General features: G+C 37.1%; 2 protein-coding genes across 2 annotated transcripts in view; one reads left to right on the top strand and one right to left on the bottom strand.

Moving 5' to 3' along the window:
* dhx8 (DEAH-box helicase 8) overlaps nt 1-2,807 on the top strand; it is a 23,156-nt gene extending 20,349 nt beyond the window's left edge. Inside the window, exons 21-23 of the mRNA XM_015388096.1 lie at nt 207-403; nt 483-662; nt 2,032-2,807. Of these exons, the coding sequence (XP_015243582.1) occupies nt 207-403; nt 483-662; nt 2,032-2,251 (597 nt within the window). The 3' untranslated portion in view covers nt 2,252-2,807. The remainder of the gene's footprint in view (nt 1-206; nt 404-482; nt 663-2,031) is intronic.
* A 2,106-nt stretch (nt 2,808-4,913) lies between these two features.
* Nucleotides 4,914-11,293, bottom strand: part of etv4 (ets variant 4) — a 52,690-nt gene continuing 46,310 nt past the window's right edge. Inside the window, exons 10-12 of the mRNA XM_015387391.1 lie at nt 10,209-10,381; nt 5,649-5,750; nt 4,914-5,431 (exon numbers count right to left, since the gene is read on the bottom strand). Of these exons, the coding sequence (XP_015242877.1) occupies nt 5,204-5,431; nt 5,649-5,750; nt 10,209-10,381 (503 nt within the window). The 3' untranslated portion in view covers nt 4,914-5,203. The remainder of the gene's footprint in view (nt 5,432-5,648; nt 5,751-10,208; nt 10,382-11,293) is intronic.

Raw genomic sequence — 11,293 nt, 5'->3', positions numbered from 1 at the left:
TTGGATTTTTGCAGTTTGAAAGCCCTAATCATCAACATTTAAAGGAGCGAAGACTTGAATTGAATCTAGATTATGCATTATTGTCATTTTCTAAATTGAATGACAGAAGATTTTGAGCTTTTTTCTGATAATCTCCTTTCGAGATGCAGCTGTGATGTGTATATTGTAGCGAGCTCTATTCCTGAGTAGATCCACTGTGTTTACAGGACAAGCAGGCCTTGGCAGACCAGAAGAAGGCAAAGTTCCACCAACCTGAGGGAGACCACCTCACCCTGCTGGCCGTATACAACTCATGGAAAAACAACAAGTTTTCCAACCCCTGGTGCTACGAGAACTTCATCCAGGCTCGCTCCCTGCGCAGAGCTCAGGATATCCGCAAACAGATGCTGGGAATCATGGACAGGTGGGATTTCTCCTCCTTGTTGCATGACAGAATAAAATCACATGCCTTCTCCGTTGACTCCTTTCCTCTCCTCCTACAGACATAAACTGGATGTGGTGTCCTGCGGTAAAGCCACAGTGCGAGTCCAGAAGGCCATCTGCAGCGGTTTCTTCAGGAATGCAGCCAAGAAGGATCCCCAGGAAGGCTACAGAACACTGATCGACCAGCAAGTTGTCTACATCCACCCCTCCAGCGCTCTGTTCAACAGACAGCCTGAATGGTACGAACACATGTTCAATTCACATAGAAAGGAGGCGCCATATCTTGACAGTTGTTTTGTTTACAAACTTGTTTTTTCTTTTTATTTAAACATTTTAAGTTTATGCAGCTCTTTTTAATCTATTTTTAAATCTGCTCATAAAACACTGCATAAAAAAAAACACAACAAAAAACATTTTAACATCCTTATTTATTTATTTTTCAAATTACTTCACCCTAAAATGATCAAACCTTTGCCTAAGGAGCATCTTTAATTATTAGAGCAGCCTTTTGATGAATGAGTCCTTCTCCTGGCAGAATCTAAGGAGAGGATCCAGTTCATTGGCTGTTTTAAAAACACTTTAGGTCATTTGGAAACGATGACCAGAACTTTCTTTAAATCAAACCTTCATTAATAAAAGATTAAGTTCGTTGTTTTGTTTTAAGGTCCAATGAGGCTGAGCTTCAGCTTTTTACAGATATTTTCACCCAGAATTTCCTCTTCTTGACTGAAACCATCTGGCTCTCTATATGTTGCAGGTTTCCAGGGATGGAGGAAGAAATATGACTTTAAATGTTTTCAGTCATTGCTCCAAATTTTTTTGCTGCCTCTTTAGGAATCTAGTTCATAGCTTCCTCTGTTTGCCACCAGGTGGCGTAGGCACAGTTCCTATACTTCAAATTTTCATCCATATCTTTTGTACATTTAGTCTTTTTCTTTTAAAGGAATAGTACACCCAAAACATGATTAGCCTTCATTTTCTACTCACCCCCATGCTGAACAACACTCTGGAGTACTTTTTTGATATCTCAAATGCATCTGGAGATCTGGGAGGCTTCTTGCTGTCTGCTGACATTCAAATAATGGAGGTCTATGGCGCCCGAGGCAGAAAGGTCCATAAAAGTCCACAAAAAACGTGTCAATATTCCTCCATACTGCTCGTCCAATGTATTCCAAGTGTCCTGAGTGGGTAGCATCCAGAATTCACTCGAAACAAAGTCATTTAGAATGTTTTTAGAGCATAAACAGTAGTGTATAGGATTTCCTAAAAGCGCGTTCACGACGCTACGGAAACCGCGGCAGACCAAACCAGATGAAAGTGCGCATTCAGCTCGGCATAGAACTCATGGTCTTCCTCAACACTGAAGTCCTCAGACATTTTTCTTTCGTTGTTTCTTTCTTTGCACAGGTAAACAGCACATTTCTTCTTCTACGCTTGCATTATTGGCAGAGCAGACGCTGAATGCGCACTTTCATCTGGTTTGGTCTGCCGCGGTTTCCTTTAATATTTTTTTTTTTTAAACAGAGTGAAGGACGATGATTCTTTACCAGCCCGTTCACTGCCTCGCCCTTCAGTGCAGAGATATCTAAAGTTCTCTTTCTCTAACAGGGTTGTGTACCACGAGCTGGTGCTGACCACCAAGGAGTACATGAGGGAGGTGACGACCATCGATCCTCGATGGCTGGTCGAATTCGCGCCCGCCTTCTTCAAGGTCTCCGACCCCACCCGCCTCAGCAAGCAGAAGAAGCAGCAACGCCTGGAACCGTTATACAACCGTTACGAGGAACCGAACGCCTGGAGAATCTCCCGCGCCTTCAGACGCCGTTGATTTTTGTATGATGTCATTAGTCTACAGCTTGGATTTCTGGACGGTGTTTTTGTCAAAAACCTTTGTTTGCTTAAGATTGGTCAGAAAGCGATGGGTTTTGGAGTTCCCGTCACAAAAAGTTTTTCTTTTTGTAAAAATTGTACATCTTGTTTGTTTCATTCAAACATTTTCAACAATTTAAATTTAGTTTAGTAGCCGTGATGTCAAATTAGTCCGTTTATTTTAAAGAAACTAAGCAACTAAAGAGAAGCTCTTTTTGTGATAAATTTAAAATACCTGTTTATTTCAACTGATGCAAATGGAGTTTGCCTTTTTATCTTAAACTCTTTAAGCTCTTGTATTTCTAACCAGCAGGATAATGAAACATGTTTGATGTTTTATAAAGGGGCAAATCTGTGTATCTGTGACTGTAAACCTTAAATGTTCTCATTAAAGAGAATCTTTTTTTAGTCTATTGGATTATTTCATGAAGAAAAAAATATTTTAGAGGAAATTTGTAATTTTTGATACAATTTGGCATATTTTAAAATATGGAGAGCAATTGTTAAACATAAGTTTTTTTGATACATGTTACCTTGCAGCCATTTTTAATTCTTTAATAAGCAGCTTTGAAGCTGACATGTTAGGTAGAGTAAAAATATTCCAACACTGCGATCAACAAGTTCCCTTTACAATTTATAATTAGTTAGTTTGTGCTCCTCAAAAGGTTTAACAGGTTCTTCCAGTTCACCTCTTGCTTTATTTTATTACAGCTTAAGTACGGTGCAATAAAGCTGAAATTAATTTCAAGAAATGGTCAGGAACTGAATTTATTATACTTCATGTTTTCAGTTATAATGTCCTTGATGAAACTGTTTGTTGTTAATCGCTAAATCTAATATATTGTCTCATTTTAAATAGTATTTCTGAATTAAAAAAAAAGGATTTCACAAAGACTCTAAAAAAAAAAAAAAATCACAGTTTATGGTCTGGGTCAACATTAAAAATGACCAGAACTTTTTTTTTTGCTTCATGTATTCAGACAGATGTGAATGTGTACAACTATTAAAACTGAATTTCAGCTCCGCAAAACACATTTCCTAAATGCTCTTCTGGCATCTAATCTTATTTTTTTGCTCAGTTGTAACTTAAATCATTAAAAAGTAGATTTATCTCTTATGTCCGATGCTCCAGAGTTTAGATTAGCTTGTTTCTTAATTTTCCTGCAGCAGGCCTGTTACCATGTCACAGCTGGAGATGATTATCACCCAGTTAACACAGATATGACTCAGTCTCTAGATACCCTGAGGGAAGACCCCCCCTCCTCCCACTCCGTGGTTGCCATCTCTGACTCATAGTTCGACTTTAACAAAGTCCTGTTGGTAAGTGAATTAATGCTGATGAAGCGTAATGGAAAACACTGCAGATGGCCTCTGGAAGGTTTGGCCTTTTCCGTTTCTGTCATGGAGGAAGGCGGCCATGATGCTGTCCACAAGAGGTTTGTCATTGCGAGTGCTGTTGATCTTCCAGAGGAAAAAAAAAAAGAGATTTCTTTTTTATCTGTTAGGAACATAACCCACAGAAATTTGTGAAATGTAAACGGCGCCATTAAAATATGTTCATAATCCTTTCAATGAACCCTGGTAACATTTTTCCTAGCACAGGGTGTTTTTCCTTCCACTAAACATTGTAATAATAAGCTTTAACCCTGTAATGCCAAATGTATCAGATTTGATACATACGGTTTCTGAAATGTTTTGCATCTGACACCTTTTGCATAATTTAATGGTAAAAACTTTCTGTACAATAGGATTTTGAGCAATCAGATATACCTGATAACAGAGGGCAGAAGACTACACAAAAAATAATCTTGACTTATCGCATAGTAATAAATTATCATCAAAAATGTAATTCTGTTTTTTCTTTTTACATATTTTGTTAAAAGGCCAAATAAGGAATTCAAACCAAAAATAGTAATTTTCTGTTTTGTTTTATTCTTGGATCGGGCTTTAAAGGGTTAAGGAGCACTCACTTGGATAATTTCAAATCGCTACATTCAATTAATAATTTTTTTATCCAAGGAACGAAATGAATTGGCTTCTTATTTTTATTTTAGATCAGCCTGTATAAGGCACAGAGCTCATTTTAATATTTATTTTAAGATGGACTGCTGTACCTACAGTGACCAGCAGGTGGTGGTATTTACATCTCCAAAGTTCTTAAACTCACTTTGAGGCCATAATCTGCCATTAATTATGACTTTTAAGGTTTGTATATTAAAAAAAAGTTAAAAAATAATCCACTGGACTGTTTCCAAGTTTGAAGGCGTTCCGCTTCCCATCCAGGAAGCTTTTTCAATTCAAAAAAGCTTCCTGGATTTGAAGCGAAATATCTTCAAACTAAACTTTTTTTGGAAAGACTTTGACCTGAATGACTAAGAATCTTCACTAGCACCAGGTTTGTATATTGCACCAGCAATAGCCATTGTTAAATGACTCTCCCAACATTTATTTAGAAGAATTGTAGAAAACGTTTCATCAAATGAAAACCAGGTGTGCTGACCACATGCATTACTAAAAAATAACAAATTACTCCAAATCAACATAGTTGGTTCCACATCCACGTCAATGCAAATAAAAAAGCCATCCACGTGCTTTTCATTAGAAAAAACAAAACAGTCTGGACTCTAGTTGTGGGGTATTATTGTAGGTATTTATTATTAAGCAATCTCTTGAACCACATTAATGTTTAAGGTATTTGAATAGGCCTCGGAAGTGGGAGCAATACAGCTTTTAAAAACAAAACAAAAAATCTCTAATGAGATTAATTTAAACAAAAAACACCATAGCCTTATATACAAGTGGATGGGTGGGCATGTGCAAGAGGTGCATGGCAGGGTTTTAGGGTGATGATGATGTTGGTACGACAGGAGTTCTGAAGGCGGGTGTAGAAGAAAACGCGGGTGGGCTGGCTTTAGTACATGTAGCCTTTGGAGTAGGGCTGGTGGGTCATGTTTTGGGGGGCTTGTTCTGGGGTGTAGGGCACTCCCTCGTCCAGGTGCGACAACGGCACCGTGTCCTCCTCGTTGACGTAGCGCTCGAACTCGGCCTTTAGGCTCGGCCGCTGATTGTCGGGGAAGGCCAGGGAGATGAGTGCTTCAGGCTCGCACACAAACTTGTAAACATAACGCTCCCCCGCCACCTAGAAAGAGAAAAACTTCAAATAAGATCGCCATCTCACAGCTTTTAATGACTCCAGGTGATAAAATGGGAATTTTCCAGATGTATCATTATGCACCTACAATTATACTCTTTGTTGGTCTGACACATAAACTCCATTGAAGTCTGTAGTTATAATGTGACATGTAGTTAAAATTAGACATGCATTTAATGCTACCCCATAGTGTGTTTTTACCAACCTTTTGCATAATTCCCTTCTCGTAGTAATAGCGCAGAGAACGACTGAGCTTGTCATAATTCATGGCTGGACGGTTCTTTTGCATCCCCCACAGTCTGGCAACCTAAAGAAAAGAAAAGTTAGAGTCATCCACATGTTAGCAGCAGAGGGGGGTAGACACTAGTTACTTAGACAACTGTATACAAAACATTTCAGAAAGTAAATGAAGATTTCTATTCCATAAAGTGCAACACTGATCAGATGTAAACGGTGTGGGAGGAAAAACATGATGCAAAAAAAATGCATTGATATGGAAGTTCAGAGCATTAATATATAAGGTGCAAATATGCAGTATTTTTGGTTTGGTGTTATTACTGTGATGCAAAGTCTGTGGCATTAATTAAAAAAAAATATAGATTTTTTCAACAGTTCAGCAGTCTGATGGAGGTGGGGAAGAAACTGTTACAGAATCTGCTGGTCCTGCATCGAATGCTGCGAAGCCTCTGCCCACAAGGCAACAGGAAGTTACATTTACTCAGTTACATTTACTTTAGTCACTTCTTGGAAAAAATTTACTTTAAAAAGTAGATTTACAGCATTCCATTTTTAATGTTTACCTGAGCAATAAATAAATAAAAGATAAATCATCACGACTCAAGTAAAATTTCTGGTTGTTTACGGTTAACTTCAATGGAAGCTTGTTTTAAACAATATGCACCATTGAGAGAGACACTTTCTTCTTATTATTAAATCTTATTTTTTTTTACCATGTCATTTGGAGCTTGAGTGAAAATACAGTAAACTGTATACCGTAAATTAACCTACTCTACATACTGTAAATATTTATACCTCAATTTATTTTAGGTGTTCATTTTACCTAAATGTTTTGTAAATTGCTGTATGTTAAATTTTTATTTTTATCCTATTTTTGAGAAGAAAAAAACAAAAACAGAATTTGCATAATGCTTTTACATCATTTCATAAAAATAATCATGGGTAGTAAGTAGATCAGAAGCCTTTTACCAAATAATTTTTTTACTCTTGAGTATTTTCTTTAAAGGCTACTTTTTACTTTGCTGCAGGTTTCTTCCTGTTAAAAGGGAGTTTTTCCTCTCTACTGTCGCTACAAGCATGCTTAGTGTAAGGGATTGCATTTGAGTCAATGAGTCAATGCAATAAACTGGTTTTCATTAGATAGAAAACTTTGAATCAATTTGACTGGATGATCTGGTTGAACTGTAAAAAGCCTTGAGATGACTTGTGTTGTTAATTGCGCTATATAAATAAACTGGATTGAATTACTTGAGTAAAAATATGATTAAGTAGTGTTATTCTTACTGAAGTACAACCTCAGTGCACACCAGCTCTGGTCAGTGTTTTTTCCTCTTACATTTATAAATCTAAGGTGTAATTCAGCTTTATGACTACTAGGGGCCCTCAGCAGCAAACTAAACTCCCATCTGTTCTTAAGTTCAACTGTGTCAACAAGCAAAGACCGGGCGAGTCCCCACATGTGGATTCACTTCCTTTTTTATGAAACCCATTACCACTTGAATGCAACCAGAATCCCGCAGTTTTGCAATGAAAAATGGGAGCAATGGCCGTCAATGAACAGCTGTAAAATCCAGCTGCACTCTTAAATTAAACCCTCATCTGAGCTGGTAGCACCTCATACAGGAGAGGAGGATGCAAACACCTCTGGGGGGAATCAGAGGGGAGGGAGGGGGAGAGGAAGATTAGTGACTAAAGACGAGGAGTTTCACTCCCCCCCTCAGCTGCCCCGTTTGATCTCTGAGTACGCTCTCAGGCCAAATAGCTCCAATAAAACTCTGAGCTCATTCATTTTTAATTTACAGTAAAGAGATAATGGAAAACACAATATGGACCCAACTGTCTCAAAAAAAAAAAAAAACAAATGAACAAATCAAACTGCAGACTCTGTCTAAACGTGTCTCAGGTGAGAGGGATGGGAGATAGGGGAGTGTTTGGGATTTATCTGCGCCAGAATGATCAATTATGCTTTTTTTTAATGCTTAATAATGAATAATAAATCGGGTTGGAAGGGAGAGGTGGACAGATGCTATTCTGAACTGTTGGTTAAAAAGTAAAGAAAATTAAATCTTAAAAATAAATTCTGCTCAGATAAACGTTCATCAGTCATGAATTCCATCAACTTGATCTGTGAAACAAGTGCTCTACAGTAATGGGCCTGAAACTAGGTTTTAATTATTCATGACGACAACCTACAGACATAACAGAATCTATATCCAAGCATTCAGCAGTTTTAAGCAGCAGCGGTATTCATTTCTTAAATACGTCAAGCCCTGAGAAACTTAGGCAGACCTTCAGAAAGTGCAAAGAACTATTGATTAATATCAACCAGGGATATGAGAGTCTGGCGGCTTGAACGCGGAGTAAAAGAAAAGAGGAATAAGTCAGGACTTCGGCACAGAGCTGTATGAATGTCGTGCAGTGAGCTGGCATCAACGGCTGCATCGTTTCTGCTGACTGGCAGAAAACAATTAGACATCATGTACTTCCACTGCTTTTTCCATAATTGCATAACGTGACTGAGTTGGTCAGACTCATGAAGCTGTTTGAGGTGCTAAATTACTGCCAATTCTGAACCTGGATGCTTCTGCAACAGTTCCACTAAGCTGCATGCTCATTCTGTCTGACTGCATTAAAATGAGAGTTTATGCATTAAAGAAAATTCTATTAAATCTATGTAAATTTCTGCATAAACTAGATGGAAAAAAGTGATGGATGTTAAATGAATCTCCCCTTCAAAGTAGATCTATCTGCAGTTTATTTTGGTATAAGACAATAAACACTGGAAAAAATCAAAATCTAAATACGGTAAGTCATTTTTTCTTAAAATAAGTGCATTTTTTTTCTTAAATTGAGGAACTAAGGGAAACACTTTGCCAATGTGACAAGACAATTTACACTTAAAATAAGAAAAAGACTATTTAATTGTGTTATTTCAAGTTTATATTATCTAATTAAAGAAATAAAATTAATTAATAAAATTATAAATAGGTTCTCAAGGGGAACCCCCAAGCTCCCCTTGGCAAAGCAAAATCTGTTCAACACAATAAAGCAACCAGACTACCATTCTGCTTACTATGATGCTGGACAGGACACACACACAAAAAAAAAAAAAAATAATAATAATAATTACCTTATTTTAAGAGTAGAGATCCTCATTACATTGGCAAACTATCTCATTTAACTACTCAAATTAATTTAAGACATTTTTACTTATTTCTAAATGGTTTTTGCAGTGAATGATCCAAACATTGTTTAAAATCTTGCCAACTTTTATAAACACAAAATGCAAACCTTGTGATTGCAAAATGTCTGAGTTAGTTAGTTAATGTAAAACACATATATGCTTCAGCAGATTGTACAAATAAATAAAATAAAAACAATGTAAGGATATTCATGCATGATAGTAAACAAAATAAATTTACTTTAGCGAAACAGGAGTAAGTGATCCTGTCTGCATGTATTTAACAGTCTTCCCCCTAAATCCTTTGCAGAGATAAAATAATTTACCAGAGCAAAATAGATGTTAAATATATAAGAAACTGTGGTGAATATGAGGTAGTTTATGAAGTATTTGAATGCTACTTATCATCTAATATCCATCCTAACCCTTGGATGAAAAAAGGATTGTCTTTTAACCCAACAGCTGGTTTTAACACCAGCGGAAAAAACACAATCAAGTGTTTTTAATAACTGACAGTTGGTATTTTATGTCAGTGTAGACTGAGGAAACTGGACCCACTCTTCCTCCCAGAATTGTTTTGATGAGCATCTTCTTAAGCTCATGTCATGGCATCAAATCTGAGTCTGGAATTTAACTGGGTTACTCCAAAACCTTCATCTTGTTGCTTGAGTTATTTCTGTTTCTTAGCTTTAAACCAAGGCTGCTTTAGGTTTAGGTCACAAACAGCTCAAGAAAATCATGGTTCCATCAATTCATCCAGGACTTGAAGCAGCAACGCAGCTTCTGATCATCACACTACCACCACCGTGTTTCACTGGTAGTGTTATGCCAGATTTAGTAGGACACACCTTCCTAACATTTCATTTTGTCTAATTAGTCCACAGAATATTCTACCAATATTCTCGGGGATTATCAGAGATATTTTTCCATAGATGTGAGATGGGCCTTTATTTAAAATGGTTAAAAGTGAAGCAAGTAAGTTATGCAGAACTTTGGATCTTTTTCTGGGTTATTCCGAAAGAGTTGTCCGCGTGTTCTTTGAGAAAAGCTGGTAGACCCGCTCCTCCTAGGAAGGTCCAGCACTGATCTATGCTTTATTCATGTGGAGATAATTGTTCTACTGCAGTCAAATGGAGGCCCAAAGGTTTAAAATCATAATGGACCTTCCTAAACTCAGGTTTCAATAATAAAATTTCTCATTTTTTGTTGAATTTCTCGCAATCAACGAAAGATGCATTAACTTTAGTTCATATTGCCAGAAGATGTAAATAATTCCTTAAGTCGATAAAACTGTTCCCGACTTCTCCAGCTCTTCTGTTCAGATGTGATTTCAGAATTCAGACCCACCTCTTCTGGTTCAATGAGTTTGAACTCCATGCCGCGGCCAGTCCAGGCGATAAAATGGGAATTTCCTGGATCGTCCAGAAGGGCCACCAGGAACTGCCAGAGCTGCAAAGAGCCACGTCGCTGGTAAGGTGTCCCCTCTCGGAAGACGCCGCCCCCTTCCTGCTTTACTTCACCTGAACACAGAGAAATACTTCATTTTTAGAAGCTTTAGGCAGACAGGATTAGCTGCAGTCATTCAGAGGTGCACTTCCTTCTGTCTCATCATCATCATTCTCATGCTTGATGCTTGAAGAGCAAATGGTCATAAATAAATCGACAAAGACAAATGTATATAACGGAGTTACATGGAATGATATGAATATACTTTATCTTACAGTATAATCAAAAATGAAAATATCCATATTAATTTATTGTTTTATAATTTAATGAGAAAGCAGATTTTCCGTTTAAGTGCATGGTTTGAATTTGCCTTCAGCTGAGCAGTCCACAGCGTCTTACAATGAAATAGCCTAAAACCTCTTTGTTTGTATACGAAAAGACAACAGCTTAACAGAAAACTTATGTTTTATACAATTTCTGTTTCTATTTTTCCTTTTTCTGTTGATCTTTTTCATGATTTCATTTAGTTGTTTTTTAAATTTTCAAAGACATTTTTTGTATTACTTTTGTACATTTATTTTTCATGCATTTTATTTACTAACCGCTTTTCAATCATAAAGAGTAATTCATTTAATAAGCTTGTTAGTTCAGCGCAGAACACAGGAGGTGCACCTCTGCAGCAAGTCACCCTGATAAAGACCAATGGTTTTAAAGAACATGATGATCTGTGTTGACTTTATGTGAACGAACAGGTAAAATGTGGTTTATTAATTGTTTTCTAAAGCCATCTGCTTCATTCACATGAGGATCCTTTTTACAAGCAGATGAATCCATAGAAATTAGCTCCAAAAGTTGCAGAGATCAAATGCAACTTTATGGTTCAGAAGCATCAACTAATATTTAATATGTCTTCCTTAAAGGAATAGTACACCCAAAACATGATTAGCCTTCATTTTCTACTCACCCCCATGCTGAACAACACTCTG

Source organism: Cyprinodon variegatus, unplaced genomic scaffold (assembly GCF_000732505.1).
Source record: "Cyprinodon variegatus isolate N-32 unplaced genomic scaffold, C_variegatus-1.0 Scaffold18, whole genome shotgun sequence".
Lineage (NCBI taxonomy): Eukaryota > Metazoa > Chordata > Actinopteri > Cyprinodontiformes > Cyprinodontidae > Cyprinodon > Cyprinodon variegatus.
Note: the sequence above shows the minus strand (reverse complement) of the source record. Positions and strands in the feature narration are given on the sequence as shown.